At 43.6% G+C, this 20,735-nt stretch overlaps 1 protein-coding gene across 2 annotated transcripts in view; it reads left to right on the top strand.

Moving 5' to 3' along the window:
• si:dkey-22o22.2 (neural-cadherin) overlaps positions 1 to 20,735 on the top strand; it is an 85,100-nt gene that overhangs the window by 26,576 nt on the left and 37,789 nt on the right. For both annotated transcript variants that reach the window (XM_058053294.1, XM_058053296.1), the window contains exons 2-3: positions 17,484 to 17,672; positions 18,979 to 19,204. In XM_058053294.1, coding sequence (XP_057909277.1) covers positions 17,484 to 17,672; positions 18,979 to 19,204 — 415 coding nt within the window. The remainder of the gene's footprint in view (positions 1 to 17,483; positions 17,673 to 18,978; positions 19,205 to 20,735) is intronic.

The following is a 20,735-nucleotide window of genomic DNA, read 5'->3' as shown; positions in this document are numbered from 1 at the left end:
TGGAGTTTGTGGGTTTTTTTTCCCGACCTGCTCCGTTTAGGCCGAGGCTGTAACAGAGCACCAGATTGTGGCACGGTCTCCATGGCAACCCCCTTGTTGCAAACCCAACCACCCCACCCTCACACACACACACACACACACACGTAGAGTTTAATTAAATCCATTAAAAGTCTTGTGTGCTGGGATCAATCCTCACCTGAATGGCTGCTGACTAATTGAAGCTTTAACAGCGAAGGGAGGGGTGGAGGGCTGGGGTGGGGGCCGTTTTAACGGACAGATCAAAGGCGGCGCTAATTAGCCAAGAGCGAGGAGAGCAAATTAATGAGAAGGATGCTGGGAACATTCCTTATGGAGCTTCATTTATTTATTTTAATGTTGATGCGGTCCAAATGAAGATGTTTCCCGTCAAGCATCGCTCTCACCTGAGGCCTCCAACACAGCAGGTGGAGAAGGAGGAGAAGGAGGAGGAGGAGGGAATGTTGTGTGAGTCTGGCAGTTTTCTGTGAACATCACTGATGCTGGTGTTGATGGTATCACAGCAGTAACAAGGGCAGGGCAGCACCTGGGTGAAAGCAGTCTTTCCCCTTCATGCATTTATTTGTGGCCACTAATGAATTTGGGCTGCTACAAATAGATTTGGCGCTACCTGTTTGCCCTTGCATGTCAACACATTATAATGTGACTGTCAGTACAGTAATGGCATCGTGACATAACTTCCTCATACACTGTAAAATAATTTCCTGTAAATTTACATTAATTTACTGGCAGCATGATGCCAGTAAATTACTGTAATATATTTCACAGTATAATTACTGTGATTTATTTTACAGTAATAAAAATAGTACTGTAAATTACATTTACAGTAATTTACTGGCAGCACGATGCCAGTAAATTACTGTAATATATTTCACAGTATGTTTACTGTGTTTTATTTTACAGTACAAAAACTGGGACTGTAAATTAAATTTAATTAAAAAAAAATAAATATATTTCACAGTATGTTTCCTGTGATGTAATTTACAGTAATAAAAAGTACTCAAAATATGTATGTTACTGTAGTTAATACAAAACAGTGTATAACTGTAAACATCAATACAGTAATACAGTAACTATTGTTAAAGTGCAGTCAAATATTGTAATTCGATTCACAGCAAATTACTTATTATTTATGGACTTACTGTGAAAGTGTGTGTAATTTACAGTCCTCTAATGTGAAAACATTTCCAGTAAATTAGTGTCAATACTACAATAGTCCAGAATAGAATGACACTACTTTATTGTAAACATAGATGACAGTAATGCACTGTCAATAATACAGTACTATACTGTGGAAATCACAAAGATTCGTTACAGTGTACGCATCTGGTCTGCCAGACAATAAGATGACGTCGCAGGGGTGACCTGTGCTGCCAGTTTAGCCACGTTCTATTGAAAGCCCTCCACATTCAACAACAACTACCAACTAGCATTTTTTGGTCTTATTGGACACTTCTGGGGACTCATGAAAGCACGTATTGCTCTTCTCAGTCTGAAAGCACTCAAGGGCGGCTCCGTCTTGCTTGTGTCTTTCTAAAAAACGACACCTTATTTGTATTTCCAAACATCTGTTTTGCTTCTCGTGTTTTTTGGTCTGTCATGGCAGTCATAAGAATGACATGCAGATGCATCATGGCCAATGGCCTACAGTGTTGCTGTGTGAAAACTCGACCAGTGTGACAGAGGCTGTAGTGAAGGAGGAAACTAGACAAAAAGAGAGAAAGCAATAGAAGAAGAAGAAAAAAATTGGAGATGAAGAATGAAATTACATCAACATCCAGAAAATAATGATGCTGTGTGTGTGTGTGTGTGTGTGTGTGTGTGTGTGTGTGTGTGTGTGTGTGTGTGTGTGTGTGTGTGTGTGTGTGTGCAGCCTGCAGGGTTGCTGCAACTTTTAGCCCTGATGTCCATCCGGCCTCGATTACAGCAAGGCCCGGCAGGCTTGCATCACACACACACATTTAAACACCCCGCAGTGGGTGTGTGCGTGTACGTGCGCGTGTGTGTGTGTGTCTCTTCCAGTTCACAGGAGGCTTTGCAACATTTGATGTTTCAACTCATTTTTCTTTTCTTCACCTCCTCATCCTCTCCTCTCTTCCATGTTCTCTTGATTCCTTCTCTTCCTCTCCTCATCTTCTTAAATTTGTCCTCCTCCACTCATCTACTCCTTCATTTTTCCCTTCTCCTCTCCTCCAGAATTCTACATCAAAATGATCTGATTGAACTTGTGTGGATTGTTACCGATATTTAATGGCACCAAACATGAAAGAATAGATTCAAAGTCTCGTCTTGGGTCAAACATGTGAGGCAGGAATTCCACACACACACAAATAAACTAACAAATGAACAAAGGCTCACCAGTGGCAACATGACCTCCTTATGGTGGAAGCAATGGGGTGAATTTGTAAGTGTGTGTGTGTGTGTGTGTGTGTGTCCCATCAGTGCAGATGAGTCAGGCGTTAACATTTCCTTGACTGTCTGTGGAATGTGAGTCACCTTCACTCTGAGAAGTGGATGAAGTGAGACATAATGAGAACACTCGTCGTCAAAGTGAAAAAAAACCCTCAAAAACAAAACGTTGGTCACTTGTGATGTTTTCACTTGAGGATGTTTTCTCCCGAGGGAACAGGCCGCCACGTTGCTCCGAGCTCATGTTTGTCTCCACTTGTTGCCAGCAGCAAACTTTGTCAGATTGACAAAGTGACAAGACAAATGACATCAATAGTCACTGGCCTCATGTGACTGTATGTTGTCATGTGACTTAGACAACAACTGCTTTTTTCTTTCTGGTTTTTGGGTCTGGGTCATGGGGGTAGATTTCCTAATTCCTGGCCACCTCTTCTAGTTCCACCGCAAGGAACCAAAGGCATTTTCAGGCCGGCTGTGAGACATAGTCCCTCCAGCGTGTCCTTGGTCTGCCACGGGGTCTTCTCCCAAATGGTCATGCCCAGAACACATCATCAGGGAGGCGTCCAGCAGGCATTTATTCATTCATTAGTTAGTTTTCTACCGCTTATCCTGACGAGGGTCGCGGGGGGTGCTGGTGCCTATCCCAACTGTCTTCGGGCGAGAGGCACATATAGACAAACAACCATTCACACTCACATTCATACCTATGGACAATTTGGAGTCACCAATTAACCCAGCATGTTTTTGGAATGTGGGAGGAAACCGGAGTACCCGGAGAAAACCCATGCACAGGGAGAACATGCAAACTCCACACAGAGATGGCCGAGGGTGGGATTGAACTCGGGTATCCTAGCTGTGAGGTCTGCGGGCTAACCACTCGCCCGCATTTAATATTATTTAATTAAAAATATATATATCATTTACATTAAAAAACCCTTCAAAGACAAAAAATATCCAAACACACAAACACCAACGGGGAAAACTCCGGATTGCCTGGCTAACTTCCTGTTAGCCTGACTAACATCCTTATAGCCTTGCTAATTTCCAAGTAACCTGACTAACTTCCAGGTAATCTGGCTAATTTACGTGTAGCCTGGCTAACTTCCTGGTAACCTTGCTAACTTCCTTGTAGTCTGACTTACTTTCTGGTAACCATGCTAACTTCCAGGTAACCTGGCTCACTTACGTGTAGTCTAGCTAACTTCCTGGTAACTTTGCTAACTTCCAAGTAACCTGCCTAACTTCTGTGTAGCCTGGCTAACTCCCTGGTAATCTTGCTAACTTCCAGGTAACCCGGCTAACTTATGTGTAGCCTGGCTAACTCCCTGGTAATCTTGCTAACTTCCAGGTAAAATGGCTAACTAATGTGTAGCCTGGCTAACTCCCTGGTAACCTTGCTAACTTCCAGGTAACCTGGCTAATTTACATGTAGCCTGGCTAACTTCCTGGTAACCTTGCTAACTTACAGGTAACCTGGCTAATTTACATGTAGCCTGGCTAACTTCCTGGTAACCTTGCTAACTTCTGTGTAGTCTGGCTAACGTCCTGGTAACCTTGCTAACTTCTGTGTAACCTGCTTAAATTCTCCCTGCTGGAAAAACCAGCATAGACCAACTACCAGCATAGACCAGCATACATGGTGTTTTCGTACTGGTAGCTGGTCTATGCTGATCTGGAGGACGGAAACACAACGTATGCTGGTATGCCCATATGCTGCTCAGACCACCTTGAAGCACAACATATATTGGTCAGCTGGTCTATGCTGTTTTTTAGCAGGGCTGTGTAGCCAGGCTAATTCCTACGTCAGCATATGTGTTTAGTATGTGACTTACAGTATATATAAGTCACCTGACGTTAAAACAATAGCTTGGATCAGTACTGTGTTAGAAAACTGGAAGGTCTGAAAGGCTCCTTAATAAGCTGTAGTTGTATGTAAGGGCACCACACAGTTACAGTATATTATCCAATATTGTACAAAGATCTCAGATGTTAAACTTAAACAGCCATCTTAAGAGGACAGCTGATAGTTTATTGTCTTTATTGTCACGTTGAGATTGCTCCTGGAAGCCATCACTTTTACAACACTTGTACTCGTTCCATTGATTGGATCGTATTTCAGCACATTTCGACACTGGCAAAAAAAAAAAAAGCTTCACAGACGATTTGAGGCTCAACAATCTGCTTTGTGGTGAACTCGACAATCGCCGACTACAATGGACTTAAACCATGACAGGGCTCACGAGACACACGCTCATACACACTCAGCAGCTTTATAAGATTGAACCAAATTGGCTTAATGTGTGTGTGTGTGTGGATCTTTGCGTGCTGCTGTGTGGCTGTGTGTGCAGCAAGTCTGTGTGTGTGTGTGTGTGTGTGTGATATTCACAAGTGTATAAAAGTTGATCACAGACTTAGTGAGGCTTAATTCCATTCAGCAAAGTGTTTGTGTGTGCTTCTATATTTGTGTTTGTGTGCATGCATGAATCCCACGTTGTGTACATTGTGTGTGTTTTATAATGCTGTTGTGATCTTTGTTATCACACCACTGGAAGTGAGAAATCCCCCCCCCCCCCCAAAACACTATATATTTAACACTTTACACCAGGGGTCTCAAACACGCGGCCCGTGGGCCAAATTTGTCCCGCAGGACACTAGTTTGAGGCCCCCGCCTTGATATGAAAGTTTAATGTTAGTGTGGCCCGCGCAAGTTTGATATGGATGCTGTATGGTATCATATACCCAGAAAAAATTATTACGTTTGATTAATGTTCACGTTAAAGGTTAAATAACTGTTAATAGTTATCCTCCCTATCCGTGTGGAAGTGGTAAGTTTTTGGTTTTTTTAAGTTTAAAGGAAATAACTTGGAGGCTACCGTTTAGGTCGCTAGATCTCTATAGTTTGCGAGTTAGCATGTGTCTCAAGACCCTGCAGTTGCACAATATGTTGTAAATAAAAAGAGTATAAATGTGACTATAGTCGTGTTTTGTCATGTCTACAGGGCTCTAATAATGCTTTGTTCATTTTAATCTGAAAAAAATAATTTGTCTACCCACCAACTATATGTGGTTTCTTAAGTTTTTATTATTTACTGTTTTATTATTATATTTATTTATTACTAATTGATTGATTTTCTTTACTCTTGTTTATTTATTTTTCATCTTATTTTGTACAGAAAAGTAAAAAGTAAGATATTTGAGAACAGTGGAATGTTTTATCAGAGCTTTTCTTGTAGAAAATCGGAACCAAAGCACTGAAAAAGTTTGTATATTTTTCTGGTTTTAATAAATGCAGTTTTTTGTTGTTGTTTTTTTGGAAAACCTGATGTGGCCCAGTCTCACCCAGACCCTAGCTCCAGTGCCCCCCAAGTAAATTGAGTTGGAGACCCCTCCTTTACACTTTATTTTCAAACTGAATAGACAGTGAAAGTGTTTTCAATGTTGTTCAAAAAACACTGGCATTGACAGCTATGGCTGTCACAGTTTTTTATGGTCAGTATCCAGCGGCTCCATGTACCTCTGCGTGCCTTTAAAATGCTGCTACTCAGCTGTTGGTGTGTGTGGTGGAGTTGTGTGTGTTACACTTGCCGTGCTGTTGTTTACAATCAACTTAGTAGTTCTCCTAGTTGGCTCCTTTCAATCACAACATTGGTGGAAGTGAAAGTGGTCAAAGAGAGTCCTTTTCACTTTCTCATGCATTCCAAATCATTTTTGCAGTCAAAAAATGAGGCCCCATCATCTTTGCTAATTTATACCATGTTACCTTGGTTTTCATTATTATTTTTTTCTAAAAATAACAAAAATACATTTCTTAGACAATAATTATAGTTACATGCAGAAGACAATACAAAATCATTATAAATGAGGAATAGTTGGAACTTATTGTTGATACCGACTACCCGTACATCCTGGTGAGATAGGATTTCTCACCTTTTTTTCACCATGGTGGGTGATTTGGCAGTGAGTCAACAACAATATTGTACGACGGCTAGGGCATACGAAACCATGACCTGACTCTATAAATACCTCACAACTATTCATGTAAATGAATTAATTTAAATGAATTGTCACATTTGTCAAATATAGCCTTTTTTCTACTGCATTATGCAGTCATTAAGAGAGTTGTCAAAGTAATCAGACTACTTTCTCCCACAGTGAATATGACACACACACAGAAAAATACACAATATGCCGGAGTGCACACAGGCAAAAGAAAAAAAAAAAACACACACCACATCAAAGAGCGCTCAGTGGAGCTCTCGGCTGGCGTTGATCCATCTTTGTCACTACAGATGACGGCCGCAGATAATTCCATTTGAGTCACAGAGAGGAAATCCCATCCCGAGTTGAAAGCTCACACATCAGACGTGCTCGCCACACACACACACACACACACACACACACACACACACACACATAAAGAGACAAAGATCGACACTTCAACATACATACGTGCAGCTAGCAGCTCAACAGCTGCTCTCCACCAGTTTCCACATAGCTGTCAATCACTCTGGAGACACCCGCTGGCCACGCCCACCACCCCACCTGTGACCTCGCCCCTCCTGCCCACCTGTGTCATTTATTAAGAAGTGGGAAAAAAAAGTGTGTGCGGGTAATGTACACACAGATGATTAGAACATCTCGCAGGAGAACACGCGTGTAAAACACAGCGACACACACTCATGCACGTCGCACACTTGTCAGCGCTCCGCCATCAATAATCAACGAAGCGCCGCATTAAACATTCAGCGCTTTATTTTTTAATGGCCGACAAAAGTCCTTAGATATTCATAATTCAGACCAGCGGCGTGCCCGTCTCGCATCACACTGGATTCTTCTTCTTCCTCCTCGGGCGCCGTGACCACTCGGCACACAAACCGCACACCCTTCTCCTCCTCCCAGGCGTCCCTTTTAAGCACGATCCAAACAAAAAAACATTTGCGAGTTGCCTTACCGACCTGCTCTGCTACTTTTTGGCACCCCTAAGTTGAGATACCAAGAACAGTGGTTGCTAAAGAGTGCAGTGTGTCGATGGGTGGACGGAGAATGGTGACAGAAAGCAAGAAGAAGATGGCCGCCATAACACACACACAATAGATATTAGGATTTATAACACCTTCAAAACTGGGCTGGAAACAACAAAAAAGTCAGGAAGTATTCCTACTTCCCGTTGTGGTTCCAGCATCTTTTGGATGTTTCATCTTCTGGTGTAACTCTTGCAGAACCTATCACACACACACACACACAGACACACACATCTCAAACTGGCCTCTGCAGAGACAGTCTCCACCCGCCGGTATCTCAAAGGTGATTAAAACAAATACTACGAATCATCATTAAATCCCGTTCGACCCGTCCGCTTGCCCCACTTCCCATGATGCCGTTCCCATGCAGTAGACCACCTTCCATTTTTAATGGCTGATATTTCTGCTTTGATTTTATTCTTTTCTCATCTTCCCTTCATGGTTTGTTTTGTTCGTTTTCACCGCTCCAATAGTTCCTCTTTGTGCCTTCCGCCTTGATGTTCTTGATGTTACTGTATCTCATGCTCTCTCACGGCGGCGCCGCCATTGATTGTCTGCGCAGGTGTCGATAGCAATCAGGCCTGTGAAGCTGCAACTTGTCTGCATGGATTCAAGTTGAGGGCCTCCGAGGCTCCTGAGCATCATCATCATTACCATTAGCTATGGGGTTCTTCTCCTTCATGGGAAAGTGCCTAAGTTCGCTGGAGATTGAACAACGACCACAAAGCTGATGCAATCACTTCATCATTTTACTCAGTAGATGTACAGTATTTCATTGATGTTCTTGTCCAAAGTCTCATTATTCAGCACAGGACTGCTCCCCCGACCTGCTCCCCCAATGTGGACTGAAATCATATTAAAGGAGACCTATTATGCTCACTTTTTGGCCCTTTGTATTGAGCTGAGCAGCTACACACGATAACGAGCACAGAAAGCTTTCTCGATCTTCCAGAATCTGCACCTATTCAGCTGTATTTCTGTATTGCTTCCCGCGAAAATGGTGTGTTTTAATGTATTCCACCCACGGCATCGTTTTCTACAGCATCGGTAATATATAATGTTTTTTTCTGGGACTAAGAGTGTTTAAGAAAGTCAGGTAGAGCCACTAATTGTGGTGGGAAACGGCTATTAGCAACCCTGCTTCCTGTGTGCACACTCTATAATGCTACTCTAGAAAGACAACCGCTTTTGCTCCATGACTTACACAAACTACAGACACTGAATTGTTACCTACTGCTTGCTCTTCTGACTCTTCCATAGGACGAAGTAACGTTGGAAAGGCGTAGGGCTTCAGCAAGTTTGTCGGCTAGTCCAGCTGCATACCGATTCATATTCACAAAACAGTCCAGTGTGAAATGCCATTGACAGATTAAAATGCATTTATTTTGCTGGTAGGGAATCAGGAACGCCAACCACTTGTGCCTGATGGTGGCGTCTTTAGGAATTGTAAACCAATATGGCTTTGCCTTACACCCAAAGAAAAAATTTTTGCGAGTGCTTGCTAGCAACGTAAACACAGAAGCAGAGCTTGGGTTAGGGCAGAGATCTGGCCTACAGCCACGCCCACAAAGAAGCCAGCTCCTCTGTGACATCACAAAAGAACAGTTTAGCAACACCCTCCGTTTTGAGCCATCCCAAACTTCTTTCAGGGCTCACTTACAAATGTGCAAACCTCATTATCTGAAACCGATCGTAGTGACAGTTTACAAGCGTAATTATTTACATTTTACGGTTAACATGACAACAAACACTGTGATGTCAGTTATTATGAGCCAATGAAATTGTTTGTTTACTGCCAGGAACCACCCATCCATCTATTTTTTTGCTGCTAATCTTCAAGTAGAACCATGGCTTACTCAAAAGTAAGATGATCAAGAAAAGCGAATATTTCAAAGTGAAAGGACGGACCATAATGTTCATTCTTCCAGAGTCCAGTGCCAAAGGGCATATATGAACGTTTAAAGCCCAGTATAAAAAATCTACAAGCATCATAGCACATTCGTTTACAGCACAGCATCATGCAAATAAGTCTTCCTGGAACTTATATCCTGGATACTGGAGCAAAAAAACCTCTTTCGCTAATGGGAGAGCTGCGGAGTTCTTCTGCTTGAGGGATCTTACTGAAAGGTAAACAATGTACTTTTGCAGCTTTTCTGTGAAAGAGACACTTATTCAATTATTATTTAATTATTTTTCTTCAGATAGTACTTTTATTTAACTTATAAATAAGCCTCTTGTGTTCATTCATTATTTGCACAGTCAAGCCTTTTGTTATTTCTGTGAAATGTGGTCTTGTTTTCTTTGGAACGCAATTTAGGCCAAACGCAATTCAGCTCATCTGTTTGACAATATGTAAGGCAAAATCAGGTTTGGTGTATGTGTTTGCACGCGTGTGTGCATGCTTTAAAATTTGTCTTCAATGCGTAACCTTCTTCACTTCCTGGTTGCTGCGGAGCACGGATTTCTTTGGGAAAAATGCAGGTACTCCGGTTTCCTCCCACATTCCAAAAACATGCTAGGTTAATTGGCGACTCCAAATTGTCCATAGGTATGAATGTGAGTGTGAATGGTTGTTTGTCTATATGTGCCCTGTGATTGGCTGGCGACCAGTCCAGGTTGTACCCCACCTCAAGCCCAAAGACAGCTGGGATAGGCTCCAGCATACCCGCGACCCTAATGAGGATAACCGGCATAGAAAATGGATCAATGGATAGATGGATGGATATATTGCAATCACCTTATTTAACCTCACCAAAGGCAAATTAAAAATATGTCAATATGATGCGGTCTTCCAAGCTGCTCTTTCCTGCATCTTTTCCCCCCTTTGTGTTTTTCCATCTCTTCCATCGCTTTTTCTCCAACCTAACCACAAACTGCAGCCCTAAGTGAGTTTTCATGTTGCTCTTCACTTGGCCTACACGCTCCTGAGAGTCCTTCATGTCTTCCATCAGGACTCTTATAGACTTAGGGCTGGCGGCCAGGGAGCACCGACACACACACACGCATTCAGACACACGCATACAGTATGTTGCAACCATTGAACAAAGAATAACACAGCAATGGAAGATGACTTTTGTCCCCACACCTTATATAGCTTCCTGCATGCATCACTGTGGGACAACCTCCATCCTCTTTTCATCATATAGTCATCATATAGTACATTTCAATGTGTTTGCTAATTTGACTCCTGTTAGCAACAACAATACCACAGGACTGCAATCTATTTGGAGGGTTGACGACATACACTCATGACGTCATTGTATGCAATTGTATGGAATTGTAATGGATGCTGAACAGAGTACTGTGGACTCAAAAAACAAAACTCTGGGAAAATGATCCCATGCTTTAAGGGGAACTGCACTTTGTTGGATTTTTTTGTGCATTCTAGCACAAGAAAATGAGCTAACTAGCAATACATATTTTGACACCCATGGTGAAATCTCACTCCTTTGAGAGCTTCTTCCTTTTGTTTGCTTTGGCGGTCCTTGAATGCACCACAGTTATATGTGTATCTTTCTCCGACACTGCCATAGCTTAATAAAGCCACTTTAACTTTAATGTACACATATTAATAATTCCAAATTAAAAATTGTGAGAAATTAAAAATGAATTAAAAAGATCAGCCTTTTCAGTCCCTCTCCATTTTAGTCTTCAAAAATCTCTTTACTAGAAGTTGCCAATGCTGATCGATTGTGTTACATCAGACCGGATGCATATGAGGTGTGTTAGGAAGTGCAGTTACATTGACAGTCCCATTATATCATGTTTATGAGCGAGGGCGAACAGCCAGTGGCGTGTGGACACTGAGCATAACAATATTTAAAGCTAATGAGCGCATGTCGCACTTTGTATTCTTTCTTCTCTTGCTGCCTCGTGTATGCATCGCTGTTCATCATCGGTAGCAGTGAGAATGAGGCGTAATTAACTGTGTGCCTGCAGGACTTTGCCTCTGTGTGTGTGTGTAAAGTAGGCCAGTCTATACGGTGGCTAATTAGAATGCAGCAGGCCTCTGTCCGCTGGCTCCCAAGGACCAGATGGAGGTCCCGCTTCACCACCGACAGAGGCGGGTTTGTTCGTCGAGACTTTTCGTCTTCATGTTGACCCACTCCTCTCTCACCCTCCGACCTTAATGTGACCTTACTGTACTCAAATGTTCTAAAACCATATATTGTATAATCCATTCTGCAACCTTCGTTAGTAAAGATGTTTTCTCATTTCTTTTCTACTGACATTAAGTGAATTGATTCCCAAAGACAAATAGACACGCATGTCTCAATAACACACACACACACACACAAGCACATGCATGAGACTGAGACAGACACTGTCTCACATGTCACAGGAACTTGATGTTACCCTGGCAACCTCCCCGTGGGGACACCTGCACTCTGCGGGTTACCATGGGGATGCATCCCAGCTTGTCAATCACACAGTCAATACACGGTCAGGAAGCATTTGCACAATGTTTTTTTTATTTGCATGAGAGACGAACTTTCAAGGAAAATAGGAAATAATAGTCTTGATGTACAGTAAAAGATAAAATAACGCAGTTCAGCCTGGTGGTGTTCCGCTAAGTCCTTTCAACTCAAGGCAAGTCGCAGCCGACGTAAACGTAAAAGCATCAAAACTAACGAGGCGTGTTTGTGGGGGTCATGTCACGGTTATGGGTGCGTGTTTTCATTCCGTCCTTGTGCCTGACACCTGCTTTCCACTTTTTTCTGCTTGACTCCTTTTCTCCCTTCAACCTGTTTGTTAAAAATAAATGCGACTTTAATCACCTTTTATTGGCGGCGGCGTGACAACCTGTGGGCGCCGCTACGCTTTCGCTCATCCCAACGCACCCGCCTTCCACCTCCACCACCATCTACACCCCCGCCCCGAACCCTCCTTCCTTCCTGAGAGGCATCTTGTTTTCTTTTCCTTCTACTAATTGACGCGCTCGTGAGCCACGATGGAGCTTTGCTATTTCTGCATCTTCACACTGCATACATCACCTACAAAAAATAGCTCCACTGGTTGTGTCTTCATCCTCTTGGTGACATAAACATACGTATGTATGCTCAAATTAAAAGACAACACAAATACGTTGTTCATTTTCATGTCTGCCAGCCCTGCCAGGTTTTGACACTACAGAGAAACCTTTATTAAAGTATACAGTCTACGTTTTAAGTCACATTTTAACATTCTTAAGTGGCATAGAAGTTTAAAAATAATGTGGACTGTCTTTTAAAGTCACATAATATTCTTAAAGGGCTGCAGGGTTAGCACACCAGCCTCACAACTAGGAGACCCGAGTTCAATTCCACCCTCGCACCCTTCCACTCCATCTATGTATGGAGTTTGCATGTTCTCCCCTTGCATGTGTGGGTTTTCTCCGGGGACTCCGGTTTCCTCCCACATTCCAAAAACATGCTAGGTTAATTAACCACTCCAAATTGTCCATAGGTATGAATGTGAGTGTGAATGGTTGTTTGTCTATATGTGCCTTGTGATTGGCTGGCGAAAACAGCCAGCCAATCGCCCGAAAACAGCTGGGATAGGCTCCAGCACCCCCACGAGGATAAGCGGTAGAAAATAAATGAATGAATAAATGTATCACATGTTCGGACTTTTTTATTGAGTTGTGGACTCCTATAGAGAAGCTACACACAATCTTCCAGAATCTGCACCTATTCCAGTTGTATTTCTTTGGATTTCACGCTTCCCACCAAAACGGTCTGTTATATTTTGTTCCACGGCCCACTTCCAGGAGTGGGCATGATCACAAGCACGATGCCTGGATTAGCCTGCTGCTGCGTTTAATGTGACTGTCAGGAACAGATGTGGTCTACATGGTGACGCGCATTGTGGCCTTTGATGCGCAGTCCTGTGGGCCCTGCCCATGCTCCCTCTTTGCAACTTGCGCCGGTGGGAGGGATGGAGGCGTGGGTGCGAGGCGCTGCACCAGACTTCGCTGCTCAGGAAAATTGCAAAGTGTGATGACCACACCCTGTTGGTGCGGCGCAGGCGCAGCACAGGCTTGGTCTGTGAAAATAGAGCCCAAAATGTTCAAAATAAAAATGGGACTTTTCCCATAACTTATATTGCATATTGCAGTATGTGTCTTATTTTGTACAAGCTGTTTATTTGTCAAATGCATTGAGTGGCATCACAGTTAAAGCAGCATAATGTGTTCATTACATTGCATTGGTTTGAGGAAAGAGCTGTGCCTATATATTGGTTCATATCGATATTGGAAATGAAGTGCTGGACAGTAACAGTATGGCGGCTATTTGTAAGAAAGCCAATATCAAGCATCTGTAGTGTAAATGTACCTGGTAAAGGAAGCCATCATCAGTTTACAAGCCTTCATCTCAAAAAGAAGCTTCTCTCAGCCGCCTCAGCATCGGCCAACGTCACCGTGCCAACAATCGGGCTTGTGTTCATTCAGGTGCACACATGGATAATGAAGTGAGCATTATGGGAAGTCTGCTCGCATTAAAGTCTGAAGAAGGAGCAGTGGTGGAGTTCACTCAGACTGAAATGATATCTAATCAGCCACAGGAAGTGACCCTGCAGCTCCCAAGCGGAGGCACGCGCTCGCACTGGTTGCGGTCACGGAGACGAGCGCCACGGCTCGTATTCATAAGCTTCTTCGTGCATCGGTAACTGCAGCAAGACTCGCCCCGAGGTTCGTTTTACACAATCACCTCAGCGCATGAAAAATGCAGAAGACACAAACTGACAAAAGAGCGACAGCAGCTGAGTCCAAATGCGGCCGACATGCTTTCACGCTCATCGTCTTGTCTTGTGATGCTTGAACGCACTGACGTCCCCGTGGTCAGTTAACGTTCCGTCAGCATCTTCCTGCTTTGTTCCAGGGCTCTGAAGCGTCCTGTTTACACGCATGGTGCTCTCCTCGGTGTCTTGAAAAACTTTTCAATGTAACTTTGTCATGTCATTGTTGTATTTCCATGTAAACGTGTCAAGGTAACAATGAGAAAGAACAATCACAGTATGTGGCGTTACCAACAATATATCCTACACGGTCATGGTCATAGTCATGATTTACAAGGTGCCAGAAAAGTTCCAGGACTGTTGACGTTCATGGCAGTCTTGGGTGCGAGAGGCGTCATCCACTGCGAGTTCTTGCCACAGGGTCAGATGATCAACCAAAGATAGCGCCTACTCACAATGCCCTGCGTGTGATTTTTTTGGCCTCTTTCCCAAGCTCAAGAGGGTCATCAAGGGGACCCATGTTAAAGCATGGATGACATCAAGATGGTGGTGATAATAGAGCGGTCAAGGATCCCAGACGAATTCTTCCAGGAGTACAGAAAAATGTGGCAGACTCCATGTGAGTTCCTTGTACTTTGTCATTGGGATTTGAAATACAGTGTTCTCTCACAACCTCGCGGTTCATCTTTCACTGTTTCTCGGGTTTTCAAGTACAAGTCGGAATTTTTTTTTGACAGCGTTTGAACTGGCATTGTGTTCTGCATCTTTGTGGTGTATGAGATCTATCTATCGTTGCTCTGTTGTATGTTTATTATTGTATTTACTATGGATGAAGCGCAACCGCTGGACATTGGTGTAAACAGGGCATTCAAAGCGAAGGGATGTATGAAAGATGGCGAGCACGGAGGCATGTTTGAAGGCCAAATTGCCCAGCTATTCAATTCAGATATGGTGCATGGAGTGTATTCTGTTTGCTCTGCTATACTACTGTTTGTTTGGTGTAGTGTGAACAAAGTTCAAGACTGATGTCATGACTTTCTGTGTATCTTTGTCGCCACTTGGGTATCTATTTTCTAGGGCAGTGCCTGTACCCTGTTTGGTCCCAGTCTAGAATTGAGAAGTAAGGCACCTCCTTCCCTCCTCTATCCTGGTTGTAGACCTTGGGCAAGTGTTAGCACACCCTTGGTCTCCCTAAACCTGGGGATTCTGCTACGGTTTCACCCAGTTCACAGTCTTGCAAGCCAACTCGGTGGCTGATATTTCTGTAGCCAACATGGTATCACTTCTGGCTCAAGGCCCATTGAACGTTGATTATAGGGCAGAGCTGTCCAAAGTGTGGTCCAGGCCCCTAATGTAGGCGCAGATGTCTTAGGCTCAGGCATTGACTTGGAAAATATGCTGGAATATCATCATATACTCTAACTAATCATTGTGCACACAGTGTAGTGGAGCGCAGACCTCCGCCAAGGGCAAGCAATGATGTTTTCTGTCAGGGTGTGTTGATGTTTATTGTGGTAATGGGACTATAGGTGCGTCCCACCGTGCAGCATATGTAAAACCACAGACAGAAATAGATGCCATTATTCTGGATTTAACAAGTGACGAGTGAAGACCGTCCACGCGGAAGAGGAGCTGAGCTGGAAGACGCCTCCTTCACCACCTCCTCCTCCTATTCGTGGTCGACACAGCTTGTTGACAGAAGTTGAGAGCCATAAAAAAAGTTGACACAAGCAGAGATGTTGTTGTGTTTTCCCGTCTTCCGCGCTCCTCCTGGCACCTTTGTGATGTGAACTCCTCTCCGACACAGACGCCAGCGCCGTACCTTCAAACCCAACTAATCCCCACTCAGAAGCACACGACCCGAATGAGACAAAGATGCAAAGACCGACACAGAGACAGGAGACTCAGTGCTGCAAACAAACACACTGTATCGTGGGGGTTTTTTGTATTTTTTCCAGTCAGAGCGTCTGAAAGTTGCCTCTCACTAGCTGGTGTGTTCCCGGGGAACACGATGGAGATAAAAGCTGAGAAAGGATCTTGGTTGCTAATGTCATCTTGTCCCCTTGGGGTCCTGAGAGGCTTCGCTTTCATGCAGCGGACGCAAAACAATAGATAACATCGTACTACGTACTAACACAAAAGGAAAAAACACAACAACCGCTGCTTTTCCAAAAAAGGACTTGACATCAAACTTTAAAAATGACAAAAGCATACACATATTCCGTTAGAACTGTGAGCGTTAAACATCAGCCCTTCCTTCACCACAAACATTGGCAGTAGCGTGGTATTCTATACTGGTCCCCAGGCATCAGTAAGCTTACATTGATGAGACAATAGCCACCAGGAAATACACAGTCAGTGCTAATGTGTGGGTCTATCTTATCTTATTTATGTCTAAGATGGCTTATTTTTTATTATTATGTGTACTATATTGGGTTATGCGAGTGTAAAGGTGACTAGAGGGGTGTTATTTCATGTCTAGAGGGCTGTAATTGTCACACCCATGGGTAATTGTCTGCGTGACAGTCTGTTTATTTTCCCTTGTTATGCATTAATTCCGGTTCAATGCTCTTACTCTGTATTTACTTCCTCTTCTGTTCCGTAGACTTTACATTCGCTATTGCTTTCCCGCACCTGCATCTCATTTCATTTTTATTATTTAGTTCAGCCTTGGCGTCTTTGAGTTGCTGGTGCATTGAATGTGCATTATTTCAGCTTTATGCCTGTCAAGTGCTGGATCTCTATTACTGGTCTCATCTCTGCATCTTGGGGCATCACCAGCCTTAACAACATGCCAATGGCAAAAAGAGGATTTAGAAGGTGATAAACAGGTTTTATATGCTCCAGCTATGAAATTGATTCATTCAGTCATTCATTTTCTACCGCTTATTGTCACGAGGGTCACGGGGGTGCTGGAGCCTATCCCAGCTGCCTTCAGGCGAGAGGCGGGGTACACCCTGGACTGGTTGCCAGCCAATCATAAGGCACATATAGACAAACAACCATTCACACTCACATTCATACCTATGGACAATTTGGAGTTGCCTGTTTTTGGAATGTGGGAGGAACTGGAGAAAACCCACGCATGCACAGGGAGAACATGCAAACTCCACACAGAGATGGCCGAGGTTGGAATTAAATTTGGGTCTCCTAACTGTGTGGCCTGCATGCTAACCACTCCTCCGCCATGCATCCTACTTTGCAGAAATTTGGGTCTGGAACTAATTATCCATGATAAACAAGGTACGAATGTATAGCTGTGTTTTTAGTGCTTTATCATGTCAATCTTGTCTCCTGCAGGTGATGAGTGGTACCTGTGCAGGTTGACTCTGAGCACGCTCAGTCAGGCTGACCTCCAGTGGACCATGTTTCCCTGCCCCTACCTGGCCGCCGTGGGTCCGGATGCTGCGCCCGGTTCTGTGGTGTACCGCCTGTCGGCACGGCAACGTGACGGAAGCCTCGGGCAGCTGCAGTTCCTGTTATTGGACGGTATTGATGATGATCTCCAACATGAAATAACCAGCATGTGTTTTGTTTGCATTTAGGATACAAACATACAAAACATACTTTATATGTAAATACTGACTTTAGCATTACGGTAAATCAATGTTTTACATTCAGATATATTATTATCATTATTATCATGTAAATTTGCTCCTGTGTTCAGGTTCACGTGAAGTTATTTTTATCCCTCACATACATAACAATGGAAGGCCTGCACACAAAGCATGCATATAAGATGTACATTTAGTATATGTATATGTATTACCTGCCATGTGCATTTCTTGCACTATGACAAACCCGCTTGGCTCAAAGCATAGATTTTATAAATAAAATTTGACTTGTTGAATTTCAATTAGTGTCAAGCGGCAGCAAGAACGCTGGTAAACGGCAAGGAGCTGTGCCGCTAAACGCTCCCCGGGGCCAAGAGAGCTCCCAGATTCGGGAATAATAGGAGCGTCTCTGGAGAGGCGGCAAGCGGGAGGGTGGGGGCGTTTGGGCGCCAGTGGCTGTGGATTTCTTTTATTATTATATTTTTTATGTAGAAGGGAAGAGGAGGAAGGAGGAGGAGGAGGAGGAAGGAGAGATATTTTAAGAGTTCATTTTTTTAATGCGTTAACATCCCCGTGGCGTAATGTGACAACATGTACACGCAAATAATCCACTAATTGACTTTTAAAAATGCTTTTAAATATCTTGCCAATGTTGGAGATGTTTGCATGCGTAGTTAGTGAGATTAACTGCCACTTTGAGGAATTACATCACATACATGTTTGACCAGGCACCCCTTTACCAAGCACACAGTCTAATGTATCCTAGAGATCATCCTAAACATCATAGAGAAGATGAGAAGCAACGAGCTTCATCATAAGTGCATCCCAATGAGAAGCATCAGCGGTGCAGGAGGAGATGATTGACAGGTGGGATGCAGCTGTGACCAGTTGAAGCCTCTGGTCAACAGCTGGGCATTCTCCTCCACCTCTTCATCATCATCATCATCATCACTCTGCAGCCTTTTTCCCCCCTTCCAACCATCCAGCCAACTCTTTCCGAAAGCTCTGGATGTAAAATTCAATGTAAAAATTGACTGTAATTGGTAGACAACAACCGCAGTACATCCCAGATGCACTTTGGACTGTATTTTTTCATTAGTTTTTCATTAAACTATCGAACATAACATAATAATTTTGAAGGTATGGCAAAATGTAGCATTTGTTGTATTTACTAATGCAAACACTTCCGGGTACTTGTTACTACAAATGACTGAGAATGACCTGGAATTCCTCCCTCTCAGGCGGGGAGGACTGCTTTGAGATTGACCGTCGTTCTGGCGACATAAGAACCACGGGGCGACCTCTTACCCCCAGCAAGGAGTACCAGCTGCGAGTGCAGGCGATGGACGCTGACGGTCGTAAAGGACCGCCGGCCGCCGTGTCCATCCTGGCTGGCTATCGGCCGCCACAGTTCACCAACACCTCGTACAGCCTGAACGTGGCGGAGAACATGGCTGTCGGCCAACCGTGAGTCGAACTGACTTTTGTATTATTTTACCTTGAAGCTATGTTAATTCGGGGTGCAACGATACACAACATTTGCAGTTCAGTTCAATGCATTTGTGTCTTACCTGCTCATTACCATGCTCGTTTTTTTGACCCTTTGTATTGAGTTGTGGACTCCAATAGAGCAGCTACACACAATAACCCACAAAGAAAACATTTTAGATCTTCCAGAATCTGCACCCATTCCTGCTGTATTTCCGTGGATTTGTGCTTCCCGCCAAAACTGTCTATTGTAATTTATTCCACCCACAGCCCACCTCTGGGTACGCCCACTCCACTGTGATTGGTCACACGCCCAAAGTGCTTCCTAACTTTAGGAATTGATAACAAGTCTTTGGAGAGCTAATTGAAAAGTATTTAGCAGTGTTTAGCAAATGCTAACTTCATTTCACTTCTCATACATCAGTGTGTTTGTCTGCTATATGATATATTTAACTGAAATTGCTAATCCAAACAATCAGTGATTTATAAAGGAACATATGAAAATGGGGGCTGCACGGCGGTCGAGTGGTTAGCGCACAGAGACTTGAGACCCGAGTTCAATCCCACCTTGGGCCATCTCTGTGTGGAGTTCGCATGTTCTCCCCATGCATACGTGGGTTTTCTCCGGGTACTCCAGTTTCCTCCCACATTCCAAAAACATGCTAGGTTAATTGGTGACTCCAAATTGTCCATAGGTATGAATGTGAGTGTGAATGGTTGTTTGTCTATATGTTCCCTGTGATTGGCTGGCGACCAGTCCAGGGTCCGAAGACAGCTGGGATAGGCTCCAGCACCCCCGTGACCCTTGTGAGGATAAGCGGTACAAAATGGATGAATGAATGAATGAATATTGAAAATGATCAGGGGTGTCCAAACCTTTTATATCTTCTTCTCGTAAGTCTAGGCTTTAAGAGGTATTTGCGTTGAAGTCATCACTGCTGACATGTTGTGATGTTGTGTGTCTATGTTGAGACTGAAATTCTTAAAAAAAACACTCACACAACCTGATTAGAGGACATGCCACACATCAAATAGACTTAATAGATGCACTCAAAACACACACACACACATGCCCGCAGACGCACTGCTCACAGGGTGGCATGGACACTCGGATATTATTAACACAATGTGCTTTGCGCCAGAAGCCCAGAGGGACACACACACACATCCACACACACACATCCCTTCATGTTTATCCAGACCTCGCTTTTAATAAATATTTGAATTTGCCACACTTTCAAACTCTCAGCCTCGGGCCACACTCTTACATCTGGGTCCTCCCCTTCATCCCCCCCTCCCCCTCCATCCACCATCCTCCTCCCTCCATCCATCACTCTCTTCTTCCTCTCCTCTTTTGTTTTCCTCCATAGCGCTCATCTTTTCATGTATCACATGACAAGTCAAGCCAACGAGCTGGACATGGAAATGTGCAATACACACGTAATGTATATGATGGGATGTCATTTGCACGCTCAGCATCAGAGGCAGTGGAATGTTATTGATGTTTGTG

This window comes from Doryrhamphus excisus, chromosome 17, assembly GCF_030265055.1.
Source record: "Doryrhamphus excisus isolate RoL2022-K1 chromosome 17, RoL_Dexc_1.0, whole genome shotgun sequence".
NCBI lineage: Eukaryota > Metazoa > Chordata > Actinopteri > Syngnathiformes > Syngnathidae > Doryrhamphus > Doryrhamphus excisus.
The sequence above is the reverse complement of the archived record's forward strand: the minus strand, read 5'-3'. Positions and strand labels throughout refer to the sequence as shown.